The sequence below is a fragment of the Gopherus evgoodei genome, chromosome 3 (assembly GCF_007399415.2).
Source record: "Gopherus evgoodei ecotype Sinaloan lineage chromosome 3, rGopEvg1_v1.p, whole genome shotgun sequence".
NCBI classification, from domain to species: Eukaryota; Metazoa; Chordata; order Testudines; family Testudinidae; genus Gopherus; species Gopherus evgoodei.
This window is the reverse complement of record NC_044324.1, coordinates 119,128,745-119,143,434: the sequence shown is the minus strand read 5'-3', so window position 1 is coordinate 119,143,434 and position 14,690 is coordinate 119,128,745. Positions and strand designations below refer to the sequence as shown.

Here is a 14,690-nt window from a genome sequence, read left to right as displayed (position 1 = left end):
CCTTTTTGAATAGCAGAAAGGAATGACCTAATGGGCCATTGGTAGAGATACATCAGCCAGAATCTGTGTCTGGACTGATTTCAAGGCAGTAACACATCCTCTGATGGTCACCAATTTGTTGTAGGTTTAGCATTTTAAAATAAGTAAAAGAATGCCATGATTGTTTTCTTTTGCATTGCAATTTGATGTTCCTGTTCAAAATGTTCTGTGTAAATTAATTGTTTTGTGTGTGAATGAAGAATGTGTGGGTTAAAAAATGTGAAGGCCATTGCTGAACCAGATGGTCTAGGGAGGAATGGGAGACAGGAGGCTGCAACATGCCCCTATTAAAATGTCAGATGAGGGCAGATTGACGACTCTAAAAATGAGACAGACACCTATAAATGGGGACAAAATAGCAGTAATCAAAACCAGCATGGAATAACTCCCTAAAAAAAAAAAAAAAATAAAAAATAAAAAATAAGAACAATTTGAAAAACAAGCACTCGTCAAACAATTGATTACAGCATGACGGTGCATAACTCATTGGTCCCAGTGAAGAAAAATCACTACATAAATAAGGTGCCTTGCCATGAAACTTTGGGTTCGTCCTGCCAAGACTTCCCCAGAGCATCATGTTGCGACCGACAGAACCCAGCTCCTCCCCACTAGATTGATCCAGACTGGTAACTATAACATCAACTGGTGGGCCTCTGTGTGTGTGAGTGTGTGTAGTGTGACTGAATGCATATGCTAATTGTTGTACCTTCAATAAACATGGTGTATTGCCTTTTCCCCAGAAAAAAGATCCTGTGTGCTTCTTATAAGCATAACACACCCACCTCAGCAGTTGTCACTAAACAAATAATAAAAGGTAGGATATTTTTTCCACCTACATTTTACATTTTAATTTTTTCCTTCATCCTGTAAACAGAAGCATTAGGTCACAGTGTATCAGCACAAAGGAATTTGAATTACCATGGTCAGGAGGTATCAGTATGTTCAATTTCTCTTTTAATTTTGTCAAAATGTGAAGGAATTTCTCTTGCCCCTCCCTTGCCTACAACAAGCACTTACAACATGATCATAGGTGTAAATCTTAACATCAACAACAGGCCCAAATCCTCTTTTTGTGTGGAATCTGTCTTGTCAAACAAAAATATCATCGAGATCACGTGCCAATTTAGGCATGTGCTTCCAATTATTTTCTTCCAGTTCCTTATCTAAATTGGAAGTTGTATTGGTGTATGAACAAAATGTTCTCTCTCGTGGTTTATCTTCTCTTCTTGCTGGATCAAACAATAAAGTCATAAGGATATATTTATATATTTAAAAATTAGCCTCCATTTATATTTATCTTCTGATATAGCTGATTAAGGGCCAATCTTTAAAAAATGAACAAAGCCCAAGTAAAATGCCTTGTTTAGCACCATATGCTAAAAGCCAGTGGATCTGGAGGAAAATTTCTGTGCCAAAATGAGCTCCATGGGTGTCAGCTGCATAACTGGGCTGTGGGCATGGGGTGAAGGGAGATTTATTTCCACTGGGTAAAGGGATAGCAGATGCGGCCTTGTGACCCCTTCTTATCCAGGGTCTAGCCCAAACTAATCTGAAGTGTGCACAAACCCATTAACCATATCTCCATTGGTAGGCAACATGCGCAATCTTTACTCCCAACATTTTCCTGAAAACCTTGGACATCACTTCCACAGCGTGCACATGTTCTCATAATTTGCTCAGCAAAATGCATCATTTCTGGGCATTTGACAATTAAGGATTTGGTCAAGTATGTTTAAAGTGCACAAACAAATGTCTACATGCTAGCAATTTCTAGGATTATTTTGCTATGGACACAGATCCACAGATAAATTCTACATTGTGCCTTAGGTAGCATGAAAGCCAACAAAGGGGGTGGCAAATAAGATGGAAAAGAAATAGCCTGCCTTATAGATTCACAGAAATGTAGGGCTGGAATGGACCTTGAGAAGTCATCAAGTCCAGTCCCCTGTGCTCAGACAGGACCCAGTAAACCTAAACCATTTGTGACAGGTGTTTGTCCAACCTGTTCTTAAAAACCTCCAATGATGGGGATCCCATAACCTCCCTTGGAAGCCTATTCCAGTGCTTTGTTACAATTATAGTTAGAAAGTTTTTCCTAATATCTAACCTAAATCTCTCTTGCTGTAGATTAAGCCCATTGCTTCTTGTCCTACCTTCAGTACACATGGGGAACAATTGATCACAGTCCTCTTTATAATAGCCCGTAACATATTTGAAGAGTACTATTAGGTCTCTGCTCAGTTTTATTTTCTCAAAACTAAACATGCCCATTTTTTTTTAACTATTTCTCAGAAGTCAGGTTTTCTAAACCTTTTATCATTTTTATCGTTCTCCTCTGGACTCTCTCCAGTCCATCCACACCTTTCCTAAAGCACGATGCCCAGCACTGGACACAGGACACCAGCTGAAGACTCACCAGTTCCAATTAGAGTAGGACAATTACCTCCCATGTCTAACATAAAATACTCCTGTTAATACACCCTAGAATGACAGCAACTTTGTTTACGACTTCATCACATTGTTGGCTCATATTTCATTTATGATCCTCTATAAAGCCCAGATCCTTTTAGCAGTACTACCACCTAGCCAGTTATTCCCCATTTTGTAGTGCATCTGATTTTTCCTTCCTAAGCATACTTCTTTGCAGTTAACTTTATTGAATTTCATCTTGTTGAATTCATACCAATTCTCCAATTTGTCAAGGTCATTTGGAATTCTAATTCTGTCCTCCAAAGTGCTTGCAACCCTCCCACGTTGGTTTTATCTTTATAGGTATTGAAGTTAAGCTGACTGATCTATAGTACTGAGGGTCCTCTTTGTTCCTCCTTTTAAAGATAGGTACTATGTTTGTTCATCTCCAGTCCTGTGGAACCTCACCCATCCTCCATGAGTTCTCAAAGATTGCTTCAGCTAGTTCTTTAAGTACCCTAGGATGAATTTCACCAGGCTCTGCTAACTTGGATATACGTAACTTATCTAAATGTTCTTTAATGTATTCTTTCTCCATTTTGGCTTGCATTTCCTTCCTCTTGTCAATATTAATGTGTTGAGTATCTGGTCACATTTTAGTGAAAACTGAAGTGAACTATGCTTAAACAACTCAGCCTTCTTGATGTCATCAGTTATTAGCTCTTCTTCCCCACTAAACAGAGAACCTACACTTTCCTTAATCTTTCTCTTGCTTCTAATGTATTTAAAGAACTTCTTATTGCTTTTCATGTCCCTTGATAGTTGTTTCTTATTTGGTCCCTAAATGGTTGTGCTATTCTTTTGTACTCCTGCTTAGCAATTTGTCTATGTTTTCACTTTTTGTAAGAGTCCTTTTTTATTTTCAAGTCATTAAAGAGCTCCTGTTTTGGTGCCATATTGTCACTGTATTATTCTTCCTCGCTCCCCCTCACATTGGGATAGTTTGCAATTGTGCCTTTAATATTGTCACCTTCAAGAACTGATAGCTCTCCCGAACACCTTTTTCCCCGTAGATTTTCTTCCCATGGTACCTTGGCCTTAGAATCATGAAATCTATAATTTCATGATCAGTTTCTCACAAATTGCTTTCTAGCTTCAGATTCACTACCAATTCCTCCTTGCTGGTCAGAATCAAGCCTAAAACAGGTGTCCCCAAAGCATTCCAAGAACTTATTGGAAATTTTGTTTTGCCATATTACCTTTTCCACAGATCTCAGTGTAATTAAAATCCCCCATTACTACCAGAACTTTTGTTGCCTATGTGCTAATATTTCCAGTTCTTCCTGTTTATTCCCCATACTCCTTGCCTTATTAAACTATCACTAATTTAAAACAATGTTAGAAGATACTTTCAAACTCTGGTAATTTTTAATGGTATTTTTAAATTATTTTTTTCAATAAATAGATGAACATGCTGCTCAAAATAAGTAAGCCACCAGTGAAATCCTGGCTTCATTGAAGTCCATGGCTAAACTCCCATTGTCTTCAAAGGGGACAGGATTTCACCATAGATACCAAATGAGAAACTATATCAATAGAAAACTAAATCGTAATAATGTTCCTTGTTTGAGAAGATATGCTCTCAGCATGAAAGGGATAAAAGGATAAACATAGTCATTACATATTTTTCAGAGGCAGGAATCCATATTCATATATGTTTTATAAATTTCACCTAGTACTCCATACTATCCAGTGTAAACTATCACAATCCAGACAGACACACATTTATCTGAGAAAAACATTTTTTAAATTAGACCTATTTCACCAAGAGCCATCTAAAAGTAAGCTCTGAAAGGGAAGATCTTGCTTAACTTCATCACAATGAATTGGAAGTAAACAGAGAGTGGGCTCTTCACCTGCACTCCAGCCTTTTCATGCTGACTAAAAAAGGCAGAGTGGCCCTACAAGCTCTGTAAACTGCCAGAGAAGGATTCCCCCAGCACAGACACCAGGGGAACAGCTATCAAGATACTCTTCCATAGACCTCCTCACAAGTCCTAACGTAGGGGGCATTCTAGGGCTGGAATGGCATCATGTAATACTCCTGGGATTTCAGACAGAGTTGCAACCCATAGGGCAGCCTGGAGAGGCTGCCATAAACTTATGCAGGGCCCTGGCCCTGTTCACCCTAGGGACCTCTTGGGTCTCTGGAGCAGCCCAGGAGTGAGGGTATAAAAGTGGCTTAGAGACACATTTGTCTCTCTCCCTGGGCTGCAAGTTATGTGCTGTCTCTCTTAGGTTCTGTCTATGCAGCAGCTAGGAGGGTGTTTCCTAGCGTTGGTAGACAGATGTGTGCTTGAACTTGCATGCTAAAAATAGCAGTGGGGTCAAAGCAGCACTGTGAGTGGCATCAGCTAATTACCTAGGCACCGTCCTACCTGAACCTCATGCTATGTACTCAGGCGGCTCACCCAAGACAATGCCTGTGTCACTGCAGCTGCACTGCTATTTTTAACATGCTGGCTGCGGCAGAGCTAGCACAAGTCTGTCTGTGTAGACATAGCCTTAGAGGCATAGTTCCTACAACTCATGGTTTAAATCAGTGGTTCTCAACCTTTTTCACACTATTTTTCACCCCAGGACCCATTTTCAGATCTAGTGAACAATCCCCTCCACCCTTTAACAATATGGGAAGGCAGGGTGGTTGTGACCCCCTGATACCTGTGCATGACCCTCAGGTCAAGAACCCACATTGTTTTTATCTATACGGTTACATGAAACTTGATATAAGCTATTTCATTGGGGAAGGGATAAAACTAAACAATAAGATAGTGGGGTTTTTGTTTTTTTTTTGACTTTGCATCTGTGGCTTTTCTTTACCCTGATCTTCAGAACTCCCAACTTGAACAAAAACTCCATGGAGACAAATATTACAAACTCAATTAATTATATCTCCCTCTTCAGAAGTATAATTTAGGGTTGTTTCCAAAGTTATCTTGCACAGACTACTACAGCAACAAACATAAGACCATGCTGATCACAAGATCCTCCCAATGGCTTGTCTAATCTCATCTAGAGTATGGAAGGTTAATAAAAAAGTCTAAAGACTAACACTAAAACTAGTGCCAAAATTAGTTTGACTCAGTCATTCTTTCTAGAAGCTGATGCCTAGATAGCCAGTGTCCTCTGAGATTCTTGCTCCTGACTTCAAACAGATTTTATATTTGCCACTCATAATTCCAGTGGTCACTAAATTCCAGTTAAGATTTAAAACTCTTTAAGATACAATATATTACACTTCCTCTTCAAAATATGTAAGAAGTGCCATTTTAATATAAAAACTTTATTAACAGAACATAAATCAGCAGAGTGAAATGTGTGTGTGACTGAATGAAAGACAGACAGACAAACATTCTACTTCCGATTCAGCTCGTACTGAAAGTTTCTGGGTACGTAAGAACTTACAAACCCAAACCAGGGCCTTTTTTAAAAAAAAGCTAAAACAAAAATGTCCAAAGGTAACCAGAAGAAAAACTTCTGTTTAGCTGGAGTTAAGATTGTAATTCCATATCAGTAACTTAAGGGAAACACATAAAAGAACATTGAAATTGGGAGGCATTTAGAAAGCCATACGATATTTGCTTAAGGTCAAACTAAAAAAATGGGAACGTATGAAAATGCAGAGTTCTATATTCCCTGCCTGTGTTCATTCAAAACAGACTAGTAAGGTGTGGTCTGTTGGCTGGCCACAAGATCTCTGCCTGCTCTGATCCAGTGATCCAAACCTTTTCTTAGGGGAGGTAGAGAGGCAATTGTCTTTATTCCTGTCAGTAGGTTGTGTAACGGGGTATACTGGCCCTTTAAAACTGAGCTGGGAAGTCTCTGGGGCAATATTACTCCTTTCTAGGTATAGCATCTTAAAAAAAGACAGAACTGTGGGACAAAGGAACTGATTACCCTGAAAGAGGAAGTGGTCTCAGAGTGGCAGTTTGGGGTTTGGGAAGGTATCCAGGCCACTGACTCTGTGTAAGGCCTGGGACCAGAGATTTGAGCGTGGGCAGGGCAAGACTCCTCTACAACTTAACCAGAACAAATCCTGGAAAATGAAATCCCAGGGTCTGCTGTAGACCTCTACAGAAAGGCATACTTGGAGAGGCTGCAAGACAGCAGCCTCTCCTTCCTAGTAACTTAGGAGAGTGTGGAGGGAACTGGAACTGCTGCTAGATCCTGAAGCAGGGCGAATGCTGCTTAATTTGCCTTTAGCTGCCAAACCTCTGGGGAGAGCCTCATAACCCACCAGGATCACTTGGCAGGAAGAAGCCCTGTGGGCAGGCCATTCTCTAACAATATTACAACAATTTTCAGTTTGTTTGTTTAGATTTTACCGCAAGAGCTCTGGGGAGAGAAATCCCTCCAGTTAGAGGCAGTACTGCTTGTTTTTAAAGTAGCTTAATAAGCAAGACTTCCAGGGAACACTGGTCTGTTACAGGCTGGAATAGCACACCCAGAGGGAATGGATTCCAAGGTTAATGCAGAATCAATGCCCCCAAATAGCCAACCCCTCATCCCAATATAATGAGAAATCTGTACTCCTGCACAGGGTACATCTTCAAACTGAAACAATGTGAATCATGTGCCTACATCACTGTACCATACCAGACATAGAATCATAGGACTGGAAGGGGCTTTGAGAGGTCATTTAGTCCAGTCCCCTACACTCATGGCAGGACTAAGTATTATCTAGGCCTGGGGTCGGCAATCTTTCAGAAGTGGTGTGCCGAGTCTTCATTTATTCACTCTAATTTAAGGTTTCATGTTCCAGTAATACATTTTAATGTTTTTAGAAGGTCTCTTTCTATAAGTCTGTAATATATAACTAAACTATTGCTGTATGTAAAGTAAATAAGGTTTTAAAAATGTTTAAGAAGCTTCATTTAAAATTAAATTAAAATGCAGAGCCCCCTGGACCAGTGGCCAGGACCCAGGCAGTGTGAGTGCCACTGAAAATCAGCTCATGTGCCACCTTTGGCACCTGTGCCATAGGTTGCCTACCCCGATCTAGGCCATCCCTGACAGGTGTTTTTCTAACCTGCTCTTAAAAATCTCCAATGACAGAAATTCCACAACCTCCTTGTGTAATTTATTCCAGTGCTCAACTACCCTCACAGGAAGTTTTTCCTAATGTCCAACCTAAACCGCCCTTGGGGCAAATTAAGCCCATTGCTTCTTGTCCTATCTTCAGAGGTAAAGGAGAACAATTTTTCTCCCTCCTCTTTGTAACAACCTTTTATGTATTTGGAAACTGCTCTCATGTCCCCTCTCAGTCTTCTCTTCTCTAGACTAAACAAATTTCCCTTTCCAATATACCCTCACAGGTCATGTTTTCTAGACCTTTAATCATTTTTGTTGTTCTTCTCTGGACTTTCTCTAATTTGTCCATGTTTCCTGAAAAGTGGCGCCCAGAACTGGACACAATACTCCAGTTGATCAGGGCAGAGCAGAGCGAAAGATTTACTTCTCATGTCTGTTTTACAACACGGCTGCTAATACAGCCCAGAATGATGTTTGCTTTTTTTGAAACACAGTGTTACACTATTCGCTCCTATTTAGCTTGTGATCCAGTATGACCCCAAGATCTCTTTCTGCAGTACTCCTTCCTAAGCAGTCATTTCCCATATGGAATACCCAACCACTACTTATGTGCCACCTACACAATCAAACTATCCTCCAATGCATCCTCCACTGCAAGACTGCAATATTAACATCTCACAGATTTAAGGCCAGAGGGGACTTTTATGATCATCTAGTCTAACCTTCTACAAAACACAGGTCATAGAATTTCACCCAGTGATTCCTGTAGTTGCTGGAATTATGCTTCCTTACTATATATGTAAACACTATGGAGCACCATGCCATGTGGTTTAACTAAAGACTGCCTTCTACACCCCCATGTACACATGTAAGACTTACCCTTTCTCCTCCTCACCTTTCCAACAGAGTTCCCTCAAACCAGCCATTGGAAATTTTACCAAGGGCTATAAGAATTTGCCAATGTCTTACACCTATCCAAGTTTTCAAACTTCCTCCTCTCAGAAATGGTTATTTTCTGATGTGGGGCTTCAACTAACTTCCTCCAACATTTAAATCCAAATCTGTTAATTTACTTTGACTGGCTTATTCACCATCATCCCCTCCATTTTCCACCTTTCTTGCATGAGGAACTAACCGGAAGCTGTGGTGTGTATTAAAAAGTGTATGCGTTTATGTAAATGAAATGGGGGGTGACAAAGGCTCCCAGGAAACTCAGTAACATACCAGCTGAATCCAGAAACCATTAGGAAAACCAAACACAAAATATTCTGTTTTGAATCAGTTAAATGTTGCACTGCATTTCCCTATTATGGCACATTGCTTTGTGGGATTTGCAGTGTGAGGTGGCTGATGCCCCTCATTCTCTCCTACAGGCTGAGCTCGCTGGATGGACTACAGTTTCTCTTACGTAGTGCAGTGTCCCTGCAAACTAAGTGGTGCGATGCATAACAGGAGCCAGTCCACGGCACAGAACGGGAACATCAGATCAGAACTATAACTCCCATAAGGCAAAAACAATGAGGAGTACTTGTGGCACCTTAGAGACTAACAAGGTGTGAGTAACAGTAGGGGGAAATTAGTTTTTAGTTTCTGTAGTGACCCATCCACTCCCAGTCTTTATTCAAACCTAATTTGATGGTGTCCAGTTTGCAAATTAATTCCAGTTCTGCAGTTTCTCATTGGAGTCTGTTTTTGAAGTTTTTTTTTTGAAGAATTGTCACTTTTAAGTCTGTTATTGAGTGTCCAGGGAGGCTGAAGTGTTCTCTGACTGGTTTTTGAATGTTATAATTCTTGGCATCTGATTTGTGTCCATTTATTCTTTTGTGTATAGACTGTCTGGTTTGGCCGATGTACATGGCAGGGGGCATTGCTGGCTAATTTCCCCATACTAATTTCCCACTACTGTTACTCACACCTTCTTGTCAACTGTTTGAAATAAGCCACCCTGATTACCACTACAAAAGTGACTTTTTGTCCTGTTGATAATATTCCACTTTAATTGAATTGTCTCATTAGAACTGACCCCTCACTTGGTAAGGCAATTCCCATCTTTTCATGTACTGTTTTATATATATATATCTTCCTAATGTATTTTCCACTCCATGCATCTGATGAAGTGGGTTTTAGCCCACAAAAGCTTATGCCCAAATAAATTTGCTAGTCTCTAAGGTGCCACAAGTACTCCTCATTGTTTTTGCTGATACAGACTAACATGGCTACCACTCTGAAACCTGTTCCCATAAGGCAAACAATCACAACAGGAAAATGCAATTTATTGTTAAACTGACTCAAAACAAAACATTTAGTTGTTTCCAAACTGAATTTTTAATTTTTTTTTTCTCAGAACAAAGTCAGTGACAATGCATCAGACATGGCAAGAAAGGGCAAGTGAGGCGTATTGGTGCTATTACTTCTTTAACCTTCTAATCTGCCTTATCTAATATACAGACCTGAGTAAATTCATCTTAAAACAACTCGAAGTTGCTCAGCATGCCCAGAACAGCACAAGTAACTTGAGCAAAAAGACAGACCTCGCTCCCTAGGGAAGTATGCTTTCCAAGCACAACTCATGTCACAGGACTGAGTCCACAATGTGTGAAAGCACTTGAGCAAAACTACAAAAAAGTATAACTCATATATTCACTTCACTTGGGACAATTAGTCCATAGAATCAGTGCACTGAAGAATTTAATCTAGGAAGAAGGACTGAAGAAACAAAATAGATACAGTTTGGCTAAGCAGTTATAAAAAAATATTGGAAGGGTGTCAAAAGCAGGAACACAGAGAAATTTAGGACTACAGATGAGTACAGACAAGGAAATCGGCTGAAATTAGGAAATGGTAAATTTAAGCTAAGCGGCACGACAAAAATTCCTGACAGCAAGTTCTCTTAGACTGTGGAACCGTCTGCAAGGAAAGTGATGGACGTCTTATCACTTAGGACTAGACTACAAGGAACAATCCTGTCCTTGGCAGGAAAGGGACTAAATAAGCAGTAAGTCTATTCCATCTCTAGTTCGACAGTAGCACATAAAACTGTGCTGTCAGCCCCTATCTCCCACTTGCTGAATTTTCAGACATCTCTCTTTTTCCCAGGCTGCAGCACATGCCTGGAGGAGCTCGCTGTAAACACCACAAAACTCTTTCATTATTTACCTTCAAACTCTCCTTCTCCACGAGGCCTACAGAAAACTTGACAATGGCTAGGCTGCTTGTGGGCCAAAACCATTGTCTGTCATGCTGACCAAGGGGGTCTCATAGGTCTGGTCTACACTACGCGTTTAAACCAAATTTAGCAGCGTTAAACTGATTTAACCCTGCACCCGTCCACACAAAAAGGCCGTTTATATCGATATAAAGGGCTCTTTAAACTGGTTTCTGTACTCCTCCCCGACGAGAGGAGTAGCGCTGAAATCAATATTGCCATGTCAGATTAGGGTTAGTGTGGCCGCAAATCGACAGTATTGGCCTCCGGGTGGTATCCTACAGTGCACCATTGTGACTGCTCTGGAAAACAATCTGAACTCGGATGCACTGGCCAACAAGACAGGAAAAGCCCCGCGAACTTTTGAATTGCATTTCCTGTTTGCCCAGCGTGGAGCTCTGATCATCACGGGTGGCTATGCAGTCCCAAATCCAAAAAGAGCTCCAGCATGGACCGTACGGGAGATACTGGATCTGATTGCTGTATGGGGAGACAATTCTGTTTTATCTGAGCTCCATTACAGAAGACGAAATGCCAAAGCATTTGAAAAACATCTCCAGGGTATGATACAGAGTCCACAGCACAGTGCTGTGTGAAAAGTGTAACGGAAAGCCAAAGAATCAAATGGACGTTCATGGGGGGGGGGGGAGAGGACTGAGAACTCCAGCTATTCCACAGTCCCCGCAGTCTCCGAAAAGCATTTGCATTCTTGGCTGAGCTCCCAATGCCTGTAGGGTTAAACACATTGCCCAGGGTGATTCAGGGTATATCTTGTCAATTTACCCCCTCTCCCCCCCCGTGAAAGAAAAGGAAAAAAAATCGTTTCTTGACTTTTTTCAATGTCACCCTACGTCTACTGCATGCTGCTGGTAGACGCGGTGCTGCGGCACTGAACAGCAACATCCTCTCCCCTCCCCTCCCCAGTGGCAGACGGTACAGTACAAAAGGACTGATAGCTGTCCTCATCAACCCATGAGTGCTCCTGGCTGTCCTCAGGTGAGGTCAGCCAGGGGCGCCTGGGTAAAAATAGGAATGATTCCTGGTCATTCCCAGCAGATGGTACAGAACGGCTGGTAACCATCCTCATCATAGCAACTGGGGGCTGAGTTCCATCAGCTCCCCCCTTTCCTGTGTAAAGAAAAGATTCTGTACTGCCTGGACTATCATAGCAGTTGGAGGCTGCCTCCCCCTCATTTTATCTCACTAAAAAGTCAGTGTTTCTTATTCCTGCATTCTTTATTACTTCATCACACAAATGGGGGGACACTGCCACGGTAGCCCAGGAAGGTTCGGGGAGGAGGGAAGCAACAGCTGGGGTTGTTGCAGGGGCACCCCCCGTGAATGGCATGCAGCTCATCATTTCTGCTGGATCTGACATGGAGCGGCTGTGCTCTCTGGTTCTCTGATACACTGGTTCTCTAGTACACTTGCCCCATATTCTAGGCAGGACTGACTCTATTTTCAGATAAAACATAAAGGAGGGAATGACCCGGGTAGTCATTCTCATTTTTGTCTTTGCGTCCCCAGCCGACCTCAGCGAATGCCAGCCAGGAGCACCCATGACAGCAGCAGACGGTACAGAACGACTGATAACAGTCTCTGCTACCTTACAAAGGCAAATGAATGCTGCTGTGTACCACTGCAGTACTGCCTCTGTCAGCAGCATCCACTACACATATGGTGACAGTGACCGAAGGCAAAACGGGCTCCATGGTTGCCATGCTATGGCGTCTGCCAGGGCAATCCAGGGAAAAAGGGCGCGAAATGACTGTCTGCTGTTGCTTTCACAGAGGAAGGAATGAGTGACGACATTTACCCAGAATCACCCACGACACTGTTTTTGCACTATCATGCATTGGGATCTCAACCCAGAATTCCAATGGGCGGGGGAGACTGCAGGAACTATGGGATAGCTACCCACAGTGCAATGCTCCAGAAATCGACGCTAGCCTCAGTACATGGACGCATACCGCCAAATTATTGTGCTTTGTGTGGCCACATGCACTCGACTTTATACAATCTGTTTTACAAAACCGGTTTATGTAAAATTGGAATAATCCTATAGTGTAGACATACCCATAGTTTCCTTGTATTTCCCTATTTATCTGTATCCATCCGTTGTCTCTTGTCTTAGCCTGTAAGCTCCTTGGAGTGGGGACTGTCTTTCTGCTCTGTGTTTCTACTGCGCCTAGAACAACAGGGTTCTGGCTCCACAACTACAGCAGCACAAACAATAAATCATAGATGATAATGTACTGAATGCAAAAGACTGGAAAAAAAAGTACTCTGCTCACTGGTACTTATTCCAGTACAGGACACTGACATTTACAGGTCTGGTTAAGCTCTCGGTATAACGAACAAAAACCACAAATTTCTAGTCTTCATGGTTGTGGAGAATAGCTTGAAAAAAATGAACCCAATAGATTCTGACACCAAGAGGCAAATAAAAAAAATCTCTACAAGTTATTATTTTTAACTCTTCACATGATGTTTGGGACTGGTGATGCTAATAAGAGTAATGGAGAACAGGAGCAGGATCTAAAAGAAAGATACTTAGCTTGTACTAATACCTGCATTATATACCCTGGGTTTATCTAGGCTTTCCACCAGGTGTGGGAGCCCAGGTACAGGAATACTCTACTAATACGTGTGGCAGATGAGATGAATGCTTATGGTCAATCTTATAACATACCTCACATGGCTTTTACCTTACTATAGCAAAGTATGAACATTAAAACAGTCATAACATGTTGCCTTTTGTCTTTAAGTAGAAAATACATATGTGCCTATTTGGCTTTGATCACACTGGCTTTTTTATTTTAAAATGCTTTTGCTCAATGCATTGATCAAGTTCAGTCATTTGAAGATGTATGTGATGGAATGATGAATAAGCTGTACCCTGGTGCCTTTGCACATACAATAGAGAGAGGATTCCTGGTGGCACTGTACTCGGTGTAACTGGCTTTGGGGAGGAAAATTCCTTGAAAGCTGCACAACATTCAACAAAAGTAACAGAAAAAGAATGTGTAGGAGGGGAACAAATCAGTTAACAAATCTTTATTTCAGATACTGTAGATAAAATATAGCTAGCTAACTATACTACTACTATTAAAATGACACACTGATTGCCAAATTCAAATGTTCAGGTTGAAAATATTCCTCTTAATTTTGAACTTTACCATCATCTTGAACCCTCTGGAGTTTAAAAAAGTCCCTGTGTGTTTTCAGCATGCACAGATGATACTCAGAAAAGCATGCTACTCTCATTGCTGTTTTAGGGGCAGTACCACGTCTAAAGAAACAGCATGGGCATTGCCCAGTGGAGACTTTCCAATAATCTTTATTCACAGGGGTTTATCATGGGTTCTGAAAAAGGTGACAGGACTTTCCTTGAGGAACACAAGGATGCTTGAGGAGCACATTGGAACGTGTCAAGAATTCCCCCTGCAAGCACTTCAATGAAAAATATCTTTCAAGTGTAATTTTCTGTGGGTTTGCTGTTTCTTAGGAAGGTCAGGCTGTTTGACTATGTCGGGTCCATATTCATTTGCTTTGAACTTGTAACTGGACTGCTAACAGTACTCCAACATGACTTCTAAACCAGGAGGCTAAGTTTAGCTAGCCAAGCATCCAAACAAGTAAATGGATTTAAGAAATATGAAGTGGATTCTGTATATTATCATCCAATTCAGCTTTCAACATGTCTGAAAAAGAGAAAAGGTAGAAGGGATATATATAAAAGTTACTCACTGAGTGCTTTGCGTGTAGCAAGATTCCAGCTGCAGCCCAAACAGCTAATCTCTCTTATGGAGCCAGTAGGTTCCCAAAACTTAATAAAGAAGGAAGCAGCTGGATCAGCATTCAAATACCTTCCAAGACTTTGTGGGCCAACACAAAAAGCTAATGAAGCTCCTGCTCCTTTCAAGCTCAGCACAGACCCAGAGTA

The 14,690-nt window shown here is 41.3% G+C and overlaps 1 protein-coding gene across 5 annotated transcripts in view; it reads right to left on the bottom strand.

The window, feature by feature from the left end:
• AIG1 (androgen induced 1) overlaps nucleotides 1-14,690 on the bottom strand; it is a 192,705-nt gene that overhangs the window by 74,317 nt on the left and 103,698 nt on the right. The window contains exon 5 of one of the 5 annotated variants that reach the window (XM_030556469.1): nucleotides 13,787-14,448. The exons of 3 other annotated variants lie outside the window; for them this stretch is intronic. In XM_030556469.1, the coding sequence (XP_030412329.1) occupies nucleotides 14,433-14,448 (16 nt within the window). In that variant the 3' untranslated portion in view covers nucleotides 13,787-14,432. One more of the 5 variants, XM_030556470.1, reaches the window with a different exon arrangement.